The following is a 13,611-nucleotide window of genomic DNA, read 5'->3' on the forward strand; positions in this document are numbered from 1 at the left end:
TTCTAATTAAATTATTAAAAGTGCCTAATAATATTGCTTATTAATTCTATCTTTACATGATGCTGCATGTCTTTTTTGTTTGATAGGAAATTCGTAAAAAATAAAAGCATATTCCTATTGCATGTCGATATGGCTACGTGTGTTTGAGACATTAGATCAAGATTCTCTACATAATTTCTTTAAATTTTGTTACCTGATCAATATTATTATTTATATTAGATATGATATGCAATAAATAAATAAATAAATAGTTAAAATATTTTAAAATCTGAACATCAGTAACAAGATATGATAAATGTTGAGGTAGTAATATTTGAATTATATAATTTATAAATAATTATCAGAATAATTTTTCCTAAAATATTTATAAAGACAGGCGTGAAAGGAGAGCAAAGCAAACATGCATTTTCTTGTGCTGCGTGTCATAATTGCCATGTGGCTCCATAATACTTTGATGGTCTTTGCTTAATGCATGGATCTAGATCTGGTTCAATCTAGAAATGATTGATATTAATAAATTTTTTTTGTCATTTTATTTTATAAATTAGTTATTGAATTTATGTAAATCTCATATAAGTAAAAGGTGGATTCCACAAATCTAATGAGTGATTTATTGAATTTATATAAAAATACGAGAGAATTATAAATAAATCATTGACATCGATCATTTATCGGTTCAATGTTAATTAGGTATACAGAAGACGGAAGAGGCAGTAAAAAAAACAAAAAAAGAAAGGGCCGGGAAACATAAAAATTGAATTGGGATTTTTTATTTTATTTTAAATGATATAAACAAATTAATAATGATTAATTTATTGAATTTATATAAAAATATGGGAGAATTATAAATAATTTATTGACATCGATCATTTATCGGTTCAATATTAATTAGGTATACGGAAGACGGAAGAGGCAGTAAAAAAAACAAAAAAAGAAAGGGGAACATATAAATTGAATTGGGATTTTTTATTTTATTTTAAATTATATGAGAACAGGAAATTGGATAATACAAGCAGATTAGTGATCCTCCAACAGAAGATGAAATGAAATTATCGTTCAACACTTGGATTCAAGGCTGCAAATTCAAGCAGCTCTTTGTTACGTTCAAATAACGCCATATCTTGTTCGCTAAGAGTCACCCAAGCTTCAATTCCGCCGCCATCTCTCGTATCCACCAGTACAACGAAATTCTTGTGCACCAAATCACCAACACTTACCCACGTGGGCTTTCCCCACCCGAAATCAGCTTCATACAGCGGAAATCTGCACCAACTGGAGAAGCCAATGAAGTGAACACTCTCTGCGTAAAGGCTATCAATCTCTTTATAAGACTCACCAAACACAGAGAAGGTCTCGTCGCCTTGAAATTTTGATGCATAATTTTGAGTAAAGGCTTCTATCCCTTTCCTCAGCTCAATAACCAAGCCGTCCAGCTCTGTCTCTCTGTCCCCCGTTTTCGCCACAAACAAACACATGAGATTCCCAAAAGAAGTTTCAGGGAATGGCGGCGCTACCCTTTTGCGGATGTTCATTATTTGGACCAGCTTCGACGGCCGTGAGACGGTCCTTGCACATTTCCAAATGAGGGCTGACACGGCTTCGACGCGCGTGGGCTGCGGAATGCTACCGCCGGCGGCTTTAGCCTTGAGAGCACCAATCTTTGATGCATCAAACACATATCTCCTTGTAACAATCGTCTCATCATTCACCGTTTGCTTGGCCGGCGGCGTGGCGGAGAGCTCTTTTCTCGGTGGTAAGCGAGATGATGCCACGCCAAATTCCGGTAGCGCCGCCGGATCACCAGACCCAAGGGCCGTGCCGGCCCAGGCTTGGATGAACAGAGTAGTCGTGGATGCGTCGGCTAACCTGCGGGAAACGCGGACCCCAATGGCCATTCCTCCGCAACAAAAGAAGGTAGCCTGAACTAGCACCAGACTGGATTCAATCTCTTTAGGAAGAAATTGGCGCAGAATTTTCCGTTGAGGCTGTTCGAGAATGTCTGAGAGACGGCAGTTGACTTGGGCTTCGAGAAAATCAGCTCCATCGTCGTTACAATCGATTGAGACATTGTCTTTGACTTTCCCAGCAAGCGGGTAGAACCGAGCCAGAGTTTGAGATAATGATGCCTTGAGCGTATAAGATATTTCTGCAGATTTGACATGGGGAAGAGAAGGGTCGACGGTGTTATTAGAGTAGAATAGAAGCAATGATATGTAAGATGCAGGCTGCAGCTGATCTATAAGGCAGAGATCGAAGCATCTAAGATGATTTGGGGTTGGAGAGGAAGGTTTTATTGTCTCTCTCTTGATTATCTCAACTTTAATCTCCATTGCTTTTTGTTGATGCAAATCGAGATTGGTACATGCAGGACACCCAATATGATTGACTCGTTCAGTTGTGTTTCTTCATCTAGTTCTTGGTCCTTTATAGTCGTTCAATTAAGCACAATAATTGTTAAAAAAAAAAAAGTGGGGGAGAAATTTAAATATTTCAAGATAAAATTAATGTGAGACAGATCTTGTTTCCCATACCGAGAAATTTTGTTTACGGATCGGATCATTCAAAAAGATTACTTTCATGTGATCGATGTGACAAAATGTTTCTAAGTTAAAGGGGATTAATGGATATGGCGTCATTCACCTTGCATTATTAAAATATGATGTACATGGAGATTAAAGATCAATTACTTTAATAAATAGATAATTGATTTTCGATTTTAAAATTATCAAAATCTCATTCTATTAATGTTAACTTTATTTCGATCTTCCTGAATTGAATCTATGGCATGGAGTAGTTTGTTTTTGCTTGGCAAGTTGATTATTTTGTTGGTAAGCAGCAAAGATAACTCACCATGTTGTCATGATCACAAACAATATCCAATTTATTTAATTATGGCTTGATTTCTTTGTATAATTCAATCGGTCCCAACAATGTACGATTTTATTTTATTTTTTGCTTTGTGAAAAAATTATCATCAATAACACAGTTGTAGTTGTCATCATGGTCGTCCTCATGATTTTATATGTTTATTATTAGGGTGATCTAAATTTGGCTCCATATGTTGCTTAATCATATTTCCATAATGTAAATTATCAAACATTGATCGTACTCAAAGTGGGGCAGATAAGACACGTCATTCTCTTAATAAATGATCAAGAAAAGAGTTTCTTTCTCTGTACATGCTCCCTTCTTCTTTGAGCTGAGGGTGTCGAGTCCACCAATAGTCACAAAATCCCATTTCTAAGCCCATAGAAGGTTTTGGAGGGTTTGTGCAATACTCTGATCAATTAATTTCTTTCGAGTACAAGTAACTTGACCCATTGATCAAGGGTCCATTCAGCCCTCGGCCCAGGCTAGTCATTATGACATTAACTACTAGAATAAGCATTAATTCTCATGGGTGTACTTAAAATGTGATTGAGTTGCCCTCGTATTCTCTCCTGCCTCGGCCAAGCCAGTCTCAATCCGTCGAAGCTTTTTAGAATGTTCCATTCCGCGATTTCACTCTCCTTTCTAAGGGTGTATTTAAAATTGCAATTTCACAAGAATAATTTATGTTTTTAAAATATATTGTAAAACAGAAATTGTTTGGCATTGCAATTTTAAAAGACACTTAATTTAAAATAAAAATAAAATTTTGCAATTTCTATAAGTAAGTTAAAGGGTGCTTATTTGAAAAAGTACGAACTTAAACCAAAATCATGATTTCGCATAACAAATATTTGATTGAAAATATTTTTTAACATATTTTACCAAATACCTTTACGATTTCAAAAACGTAATTTTTAAAATCGCACTTATTGAAATTACAATCCCAAAAAGACCCTAAGTACCGCCCTTCTATGAGCCGCTATCTTCTTCTCTCGCTCCCTCTCATACTTAAAATCCAATTAAAATCTGCTACTCCTATTCGAATTCATTAATACAAGAAGGATCCACCTGTTTCTGTATAGGGATTTAGACTTGAACGGTGAGGAGGAAGAAGAGGCGGAGGGGAAATTGGAGAGGAGTAGGTGGGATCAGAGTGCTTCTTCGTCTCCACAGCTCGTCTGGTAACAAAATCTTATGCTCTAATCAATTGAGCTTTACAATCGTGCACTTGATTGGCCTTAAGAATCAAAACAAACGTGAAAACTAGCATGCAATTCTTGAAGTAACAATATTGCTAGTTTTAATAACAAGGGATAGGGGGACAAGACCATTACACCAAGACAAAACACAGTAAAGGGGTAGGCAACCCAAGAATAATTCCCAATACAACAATATCAATGCAGGTTAATATAAAATAAAAAGAAATGTGTCAAATAAATAACACAACCCTATGTAATGGTTGCCAGTTAAGGCGGTACCAGAGACTGCGCTCTCAAGAGGCATCCAGAATCCCACAGCTTAGTAAACCATAGCAAACTCCCAATTGACATAGACTTACTGCAATTCTGGGATGACTTCAAGTTCTTGGTTTTGATGTCTTGTAGCCACACTTGCATTGATTCTTGCAGGACCTGCAGAGGAAAAGGGATTAGGAGGAATGGTTAATTTATCTCCTTTTCCTTCCAACATTTGTATCACATCTTTCATGGAAGGACGATCCACTGGATGCCACTGGATGCACCAGAGTCCCACAATTGCAAGTTTCTTTGCAATTTTAGCATCTCCATCATCATCAATAAAGACTCGTAAGTCTTCTCTTTGTTCTAAGAGATTGTAGATCCATTCTGGGAAGTAGACTTCACTAGTATTCTTACCTGTAATATCAACATTTTTTCGTCCACCAACTATTTCAAGCAACAAAATTCCAAAACTATAAACATCTGATTTGTAAGACACATTCCCAAAGTTTCTAGAAAACACTTCGGGTGCAATGTAACCAATAGTCCCCCTAGCTGTTGTCATGGACACTGCACTTTGATCCTTGGAACACAACTTAGCAAGACCAAAATCAGATATTTTTGGATTGAAGTTCTGGTCTAACAAAATATTATGCGGTTTGATATCAAAATGGAGGATTCGTTGATCACACCCTTGGTGGAGATATTCAATTCCTTTTGCTATACCGAGAGCAATATCTTGCAACTTGTTCCAACCAAGAAAACAGTTCTTGATGTCTGCTGAAGATGTGAATCTCTCTAGTGAATCATTTGGTAAAAATTCATAAACTAGAGCTCGTCTAAATCCATCAGCACAAAAGCCAACCAAGCGAACCACATTAACATGGTGGATCCTACCCATCGTTCCCACTTCATTTATGAATTCTTGCCCATTTTCCTTAGAAATGTTTAGGATCTTCACTGCAACGTGAATTTCATTGGAAAGCTTTCCTTTGAACACTGTTCCGTAGGCTCCTTGACCTAACTTCTCAATAAATTGATTCGTAATCCTTTTAATATCAGCATACGAATATCTTGTAGGTTTAAAATTTCTATAATCCTCTAAAAACTTTTTTATCTTTGCTTCATTTTCTTTTTCTATTTTGTCATAGCTATAGGCACGGTAGAGAGCAAAGCCTACTAGTACTGATAGACATGAACTTAAGATTACACCTGCATGTTATACATTCACGAGTTAAGAAATTTCATCTTCCCAGCAACGAAAATTTCAAATGGCTAACAGACAACGTACCGATAGTCACCAACTTTGATGATGCCGCACCTGTTAAAAACTTAACATAATTAGCTTCTCGATCGTTATACATACGAGAAAATAAATAATTGTTTGAAAATTTGTTACTTATATTTAAGTAATTATGAACCCAACTCATGATCAGTATTCTTTTTTAAAAAACAGAGAAATCAAATCCAAGTTAAAATGATTCGGATTAATTTCAGACCTTGAGTACACGTTCCAGGCTTCTAAGAGGCCTCCAACAGTTAGGGGAAGTCATCTAGTGAAAGAGCTACATGCCCTAATACAATTCTTTACCAACACATTGAGTTAATTATGTTTCTAGAATGTTGTCTCTTTGTAGTAACATTGCCTATTTTAAACCTGTCAAGTATTGAGTTATTTTTGGTTGTTATGTGATTTGCTCACTATCGGGGAATACCATCCTCTCCATTTCACTTTTATTAACCAAAATCCACGCTTCCATGGAAGTGAAATGGAGAGTATCCAGTTCCATGCTCCCGCATTCCTGTGTCAGTCGGCGTCTTAGTAGTTTTTATTTATTTTTAAAGCAATACAAAGGGACCAAAGCTAAGGGGGACAAACATTTACTAGAAGTTGATTAACCAAAATCCACGCTTCCATGGAATCCTAGTCAACTTAACCAAACATGTAGTATATATCATCCGGCAAGGTACCATTCATGCATGAGCAACCTTTTTATTTTATTTTATTTCTGGGTGGAAATGAATGCAGGAAATTCGCCGTTGGTGAGGAGCAATCAATGCATGTTGGCTTGAAAACTGTGAAGAAATTGAGTACAAAGGTGGAAACGAAACTGGACAGATCGAGAAGACATACCTTTGTCTTTGGGGAAGCATTCGGTGCCCTTATTCTTCCATCTGCATTTCTCGCCTTTTACTTCACAGTGTCCGCATTCTGGTCTTGACCACTTCAACTGAATACCATTGTCATCATCACTGAGTTCTATAGGATATGGAATTGATTCAAGATTATACATCTTTGTACAAGATGTGGGCAAATCACCGACGTCCAAATAAGAATTGAATGCATAAACTTGGTAGGTAAGGCCACTAAAACAAGAGATTGCATCGTAATTTTCTGTTCCTATAGGGGAACAATTGAATAAGGAATAGTCACTAAGGGACTCTTCTTTGAACAGGAAAGGCGTGGAAGATAAATTGAGTCCCCGAAGGCTCCTTGCAAAGCAACGATTTGGATCATATAATTCAATTACCTGAAATTTGTAGTCAATCATTTTGACAAAGAGCTTTACCCGAGATTTCGGCAGCTCGAGCACGGTATGGTTTCTTTCAATGCAAGACAGACTAAACCCTGGATACCCACAGAAATTTGGCTGACTGTTAAGTCGGAAGGGAAATCGAATGACTGGGCCATCGCCTGATTCGCCTCCACACCGCAATTCAGCACACCCATTATTTTGGCCTTCTCCAAGGCCAATGGAGAAAGCCACAAACAAGAACAAGTATGAGATTGCCATTACCTCTCTTCTCTGGAAGAATTACCAGCCTCTTAAAAGTCTTTTCAAAGCTTTCTCCAACGATATTACCTCTGGCTTTTTGTTTGTGAACTTCTCGTAGACTTATTAGGGTCTATGGTTATTAATTTTTATAGCCGCCAGTCAATGTTGTTGTATATAGGCAATTTCCTGCACCCATATTTCAAACATTTCGGCCACTCACTCTATAGCATAGCCCACAATTCTCCTTTCTCACCTATTTTTCTTCCTTCATTTAAAAGCTCCCTTGTCTATAAGCTTTAAGAGTATTTTCAGTAAACTTCGTATAAAAAAGTTTATTCCCTAATTTTAGAAAATATATCTAAAACATTACAAAAAATATCTCATAATAGACTTTTTAAATAAACCTTAAATATTATGATTACTACAGTAAAATTCAATGTTTTGAATTTTATTATTAAAATTTTTATGATTATTAAAATAAAAAAAAAATATGATTATCTCTTGTCTCTCCTCTCTCTTTTTATGTCTTAAAATTATCTCTCATCTCTTCTCTTCTTTATATATATATATATATATATATATATATAAAATATAATTAAAAAATAAATATTTTAATAATATAAAAAATATTAAGAAAAACTATTAAAGTATATTTTAACTTTAAATCTTTAAATGTTGAAAAAATAATAAAAAAATTGCTAAAAATGCTCTTAAAGACAAATGACACAAGGCTTCTTAGAGCATTTCCAGCAGACTCCCTAAAAGGGAGTCTGTTTCCTATGTGTAGGAAATATGTCCAAAAAATCACAAAAAATGTTCCACAGCAAATTTCTTAAATAAGCCTCAACCATGAGGATCGCTACAGTAGAACCTAAAGTATAGGGTTCTACTATTGCGATCCTTATGATTATTAAATTCAAAAAAAATATTTCTCTCTCTTCTTTACACTCTCCTCTCTCCTCTTACAATTCTCTCTCCTCTCTCCTCTCATATATATAATATAATTAAAAAAATAAATATTTTAATGATATAGGGAATGATTAAGGGAGGCTATTGAAGCGTATTTTGACATAAAAAAATAAAAAGTAGTTTGAATCCTTAAATATAAGAAAAATGACGAGAAAGCTGCTAGGAATGCTCTTAAAGAAATGAAGACAATCGGCCAAGATTTAACAAGGCCTTTTTTGTCAAAGATTGCGGCTGCAATTATCTACGTGGAGAAATGTGATGAGTAATGAGAGTGAGCCAAATTGTCAACAAAGGTGAGCCACATTTTGCCAACAGCAGCTTTAATCATGGCTTGAATTATGGAGCAATGTAAGCTGACTTGTATTTGACTTGCAGGCCATGGACTTTTATGCTGTTAACATTCCTCTCGCCCTGTTTCCTCCTCTACTTTTACTCATATTTTGCAGCAGTCCTCCTCTCTTATTTCTTTGTGTTTCCTTTGTTTAATTTACTCACCTCGAATGTGCCTCGCTGAAAAATCCAGCCAATAATTTCCATCAACTTTATAAGGGCCAAGTCTTTTAATTAAGATCATTTCATGCCTCTCTCTCTCTCAATGGCTAGAGGAATGCTCTTCCCTGCTGGTCTGAGGGTCCTAATTCTTGTCGGCCTAGTCCATCAAACTTGCAGTGCCAAGGATGGTCATCACTGTCCTCCTTCCTCCTGTGGCAATATCTGCAACATAAGCTATCCGTTTCGATTTGAAAGCGACCCAGAAAATTGCGGCAATCGAAGGTATAATCTGTCATGTGAGAATAACCGAACAGTATTATCCTTGTATGCAGGAAAATACTTTGTACAGGAAATCGATTACAGCAACTACACAATTCGAGTTGTAGACTCAGGCATTCTAAGCCATAAAAATGACTCCTTGATCCCTCGTTATCCTCTGTACGAAACAAATTTCAGTTCGGGAGATCCATATACCCCAGATTATCCACCAATATTTCACTTCCATGACCGGTGTGATTTTCTGCGGAGTAATTACTTTCTCAACTTTTCCAGTCTGAATCAGAAATATATGGTTTTCGTAAACTGCCAAAAACAAGTGAAGTCTCCATTTTATTTGGACATCGCTGCTTGCTTTAACTCTACTTTATCCCATTCCAAGAGGTATAGATATGTCATAGCTAACGGGATAACTGCAAGGGATTTGGAGGAGTCGTGCCAAATAGAGCAAAAGTTTCTGGCAACATCGTGGGTACCAATTGGTCCAAATAATAGTGTTCGATATTTTCGGTGTAGAGACTTTTACGATGCAGCAGTCTACGGCTTTAAACTTTCATGGTTCCAAGTTACTTGTGATGAGTTCATAGATGGTTCTTGCAATATCTATGACACGAACGAACCCGTTCAGTGCAACCGTCGTCGAATTGGTGCGTAAGGAGTTTCAGTTTCTAATGAAATTAATTTCTTACCCCTGTTGATTATAATGACTTGATTTTTCATTCCAAGTTTGCATACTCTGATGGGTTTTTTTAATTTTTAATTTTTTGGTCGAAGCAGGATCATTTGATAAACTACTTCAGAAATGTGCCGAAGGTGGGTTTTCTATCTCAAAAAGCTGTTTGAAGGATAATATAGAATGTGCCATGTACTTTTAAAATTATTTTCATGTCACATTTCGATTAATGATCGGTAAGTTTATATTTTTTGTAGTTCTTGGAGCTGTTTTCAACAAACTAGTACCGTCAAACATACGTAAGAACCTATCTCTCCGTTGATATTTTTTCCATTTTGTTTAGCGGATCATTTCTTAGACTATGAAGCATGAAATAATTTCAATGTGTAGACACAATGATATTAATGGGATTTACATGAAAAGGACAATAATTTCTTAATTAGACACTGATGTATTCTTTTCTTTGTGAAAGCAGGACTAAAATTTGGCATTCCTCACATAGAATATTATGCATATTACCCAACCCCAGGTGAGGTTTTTTGTCTCAAAATATATATATATATATGATGAGCTATGCCTAATGTCTAATGATGACTCGAACAAGGAATAACCATGCATGTGCTTGGTCAACAGTTGTTCGAACTTTTAGGTTTTGTTTAGATCTCAGAAACAATGAGGATAATGAAAGGAACGATTATCAATTCTTTCGATATATATTAGCGTCTTGTCTTTTATACAAGTTTTCCTTCTCTCTTGAAATTGGATCTCCGCACATCTGTACGCTCTTTCATGACCTATGAAACCTCGTTTTCCAGTCTCAATTGGCTAATCATTCAGCCCGATCTACATTGAGAAAGCATAGACTAGGGTGGCTGCGATCGATTCCTGTCGCCTTTATCACCAAGGATCATTTAGGGGCTGTTTGAGTTCAACCCAATTTAAAGCCCAGATATTTAATTGTAGAGGTTTATACAAGTTGTTTATATTTCTTCTAAAGCATGTTCTAATTGAAGGGGAATGGTGTTTACCCAATTTTATCTGGCCTTACACTTTTCAAATTATTTAAGTCACTTTCCTGATTAATTAATTCATTTAATTTTTTTTTTCTTCTTTTTTATAGTTCTTGCAGTCTTGAAAAGCCTATTGTGGAACATGCTCTACTTTGCCGGTAAGAACCTCTGTCTCCTTTGATCTTCTTTAACGTTTTTCCTTTTCAGCAAATGATTCCCTAGGCACTGTGAAACATGAAAATGATTAAGATTCAGATAAAATGAAAACGTTAATGAACTTTACATGAAGACAGAATAAATAAATAAATAAAAATTGGGCTTAATTACTAGGATTTAAAAAGTCAATTGCTTTGAGCTGTAATAAAAAATAAAAATAAAAATAAAAAAATGCTGACAATAGAGCATCTAGAGGCTTGTTTTCTTGTATTTATTTTGATGGTGTTCTTGTATAGGACTATGCCTTGCACCAAAAGTTGTATTGGGAACTCCCTGTGTGATTGCATTTTTATTATATAATTGGCGTAGAAGGCATTTATCGATGTATGATGTTGTTGAAGAATTTCTGCAAAGTCACAATAACCTCATGCCAATAAGGTACTCTTACTCAGAAATTAAGAAGATGACCAAAAATTTTAAGGACAAATTGGGTGAAGGAGGTTATGGCACTGTATTTAAAGGAACACTTCGAAGTGGCAAGCTCGTAGCTGTAAAGGTATTAGGTAAGTCCAAAGCTAATGGACAAGACTTTATCAATGAAGTTGCAACAATTGGAAGGATTCATCATGTTAATGTAGTGCAACTAATTGGTTTTTGCGTTGAAGGATCAAAGCGGTCTCTTGTATATGAGTTCATGCCTAACGGCTCCCTAAATAAATATATTTTTTCTCCAGAGATAATTAGTACCCTCCTAAGCTATAACAAAATGTACGATATAGCTATAGGAGTTGCTTGTGGGATTGAATATCTTCATAGAGGTTGTGACATGCAAATTTTGCATTTTGATATCAAGCCTCATAACATTCTTCTTGATGAGAATTTTACTCTTAAAGTCTCTGACTTTGGCCTGGCAAAACTGTATTCAGTAGATGACAGCATTGTTTCTTTGACTACTGCAAGAGGGACATTAGGATACATGGCTCCTGAGTTGTTCTATAAGAACATTGGAGGCGTCTCATATAAAGCTGATGTTTATAGTTTTGGGATGTTATTAATGGAAATGGCTGGTAGAAGAAAGAACTTGAATGCATTTGCAGAGCATTCAAGCCAAATTTACTTCCCTACTTGGGTTTATGACCAATTGTACAATGGAAAAGACATAGAAATGGAAGATGTGACTGAGGAGGAAAAGAATATGGTTAAGAAGATGATCATAGTTGCGCTATGGTGTATACAAATGAAGCCTAGTGATTGCCCTTCAATGAACAAAGTCATAGAAATGCTTGAAGGAGAAGTTGAATGCTTACAAATGCCTTCCAAGCCTTTCCTGTCATCAACAGAAAGACCCATGATGGATGTTCAAGAGGATTCGAATCAAATTAGCGCATCAATTCAATCAGATGAATCAAGTGAATCAACTCAACTAAATGCAGACTAATTGATATGTGAGTCTGCTTATTTACATCTCCGCTAAAGGATTCAAGTAGTTTTCTCATATATATTTGATAGCGCAAAGATGCTTGGTATTACATTTTATGATAACTCTCTTTATTACATCATTTTTCCATGTTCAATTCTATTTGCTCATGCATGCTAGCTTGACCAATGAATTGAGTTTTAGTTTTCGAAGATATGGACCATATGGTGTTATTCTTTATTCTCCACTAGTAATCCTCAGCTTTGTGAATTTGGCATATTGGATTGGACAAATCCTTGTCATTTGGAGATACTATTGGTGACATTCATAAAATTTTTTTATTTTGAATATGGAGACAACAAACAATTTGAGCAGCTATTTTTTGAAAGCTTTAAAAGCATAGAATGTTAAAACAATGGCCAAGTATTTGAAGCCACCCTAAAATGCTTTGGGTTCGATGTGTGTGCCAGGTGTGCATTGATTGATATGCTTGTGCTTGTGACGGGATGTAAATTTTAGCATATAAGAAAGATATTTGAGAAAGCTCAAAAAAAAAAAAAAAAAAAAAAATTGTCGAAACTGTGGGTAGCAGACCAGTAGCGGGTTTGTATTTTTTTTTTTCCTCTACTCTCTCTCTCTCTCTCTCCCAAATTCCCTTCCCCCTCTCCCACCCACCACCAGCTGGCCACCACCATCCAGCACCGCCGGCCTTCCCCCCACCCAAAAAAACTTTTCCCTCCAGCTCTCCCCCACCCACCACAGAATAAACCTATTTCTTATCAATGTGTGGTAAGAAATTTGAATAAAGGCACTTGGAACCTATTGGAATGGCCTAGTTTATTTTGAATTTGATTTGTTAGCGATTGGCCAATTAAGAACATTACTCTAATTACAAACACACGAAATTTGAATAAAGGGTGTTAATTATAAGAACAAAAGTATGTATCGTTGAACCCCATTTTATTTTTATTTTTCTGGAAAGCGTTGAAGCCCATTTGATAGAATGAAGATAGCATTTTCCAATCCCAAGAGTTGCAATTAAATCAAGATCTTTTAGTTTACTGTAGAGTTTTAAAATTTTAAACTAGGTTTTGTTAACTCAAAATAAAACTTAAGTAAGATTATATGGTACATCAAAGAAAAAATTAAGAATTCTCTCGATCTAGAGGTGGTATATACTATTTAATTGGTAAAATTTAAACAATTTGATTAAATATGATTGTTAAGATTTTTATGTTTGTCTCTTATAATCATTCATGTACGATAATTGTTAAAAAATAAAATTAAAAAATAAAAATAAAAAAGGAAAAGTATATATTATGTGTTGATAAGCAGCAATCATCCAGATGGAGATAATTTCAACATCTTGTCATGATAAAAAAAAAAACATTCAATTACTATCTTGGTTTATTCGTATAATTCAATTGGTCCCTACTCCCTACAATGTACGATTCTTTTTTTGCCGTCTTGTGAAAAAACTAGCATCAATAACACACTTGTAGTTGTTATCATG

General features: G+C 35.5%; 2 protein-coding genes and 2 pseudogenes across 7 annotated transcripts; 2 read left to right on the forward strand and 2 right to left on the reverse strand.

The window, feature by feature from the left end:
* Positions 1 to 1,049: 1,049 nt before the first annotated feature.
* On the reverse strand, positions 1,050 to 2,330 carry LOC132178473 (epi-neemfruitin B 7-O-acetyltransferse L7AT pseudogene; annotated as a pseudogene).
* Positions 2,331 to 4,263: 1,933 nt separating this feature from the next.
* On the reverse strand, positions 4,264 to 7,123 carry LOC132178474 (rust resistance kinase Lr10-like). 6 transcript variants are annotated; one of them, XM_088516135.1, is made up of 3 exons: positions 6,517 to 7,123; positions 5,620 to 5,649; positions 4,264 to 5,540 (listed from the first exon to the last, which is right to left on the reverse strand). In XM_088516135.1, exons 1-3 carry the CDS (start codon positions 7,121 to 7,123, stop codon positions 4,426 to 4,428), a joined length of 1,752 nt encoding a protein of 583 aa, XP_088372261.1. In that variant the 3' UTR covers positions 4,264 to 4,425. The 6 variants fall into 6 exon arrangements, with proteins under 6 accessions (XP_088372261.1, XP_088372259.1, XP_088372258.1 ...); XM_088516133.1 differs by having other exon boundaries at positions 6,463 to 7,123; XM_088516132.1 differs by lacking the exon at positions 5,620 to 5,649 and adding an exon at positions 5,755 to 5,768 and having other exon boundaries at positions 6,441 to 7,123.
* Positions 7,124 to 8,681: 1,558 nt separating this feature from the next.
* On the forward strand, positions 8,682 to 9,497 carry LOC132178475 (uncharacterized). Its single transcript, XM_088515721.1, has one exon. The coding sequence runs from the start codon at positions 8,682 to 8,684 to the stop codon at positions 9,495 to 9,497; it is 816 nt and encodes a 271-aa protein (XP_088371847.1).
* Positions 9,498 to 11,043: 1,546 nt separating this feature from the next.
* On the forward strand, positions 11,044 to 12,119 carry LOC148586640 (rust resistance kinase Lr10 pseudogene; annotated as a pseudogene).
* Positions 12,120 to 13,611: the final 1,492 nt, after the last annotated feature.

Source organism: Corylus avellana, chromosome 4, assembly GCF_965113065.1.
Source record: "Corylus avellana chromosome 4, dhCorAvel1.hap1.2, whole genome shotgun sequence".
Lineage (NCBI taxonomy): Eukaryota > Viridiplantae > Streptophyta > Magnoliopsida > Fagales > Betulaceae > Corylus > Corylus avellana.

What these genes read in the sequence shown, in the direction of transcription:
- LOC132178474 (XM_088516132.1), bottom strand. Translation starts at nt 7,123, where the DNA reads ATGGCAATCTCATACTTGTTCTTGTTTGTGGCTTTCTCCATTGGCCTT.
- LOC132178475 (XM_088515721.1), top strand. Translation starts at nt 8,682, where the DNA reads ATGCTCTTCCCTGCTGGTCTGAGGGTCCTAATTCTTGTCGGCCTAGTC.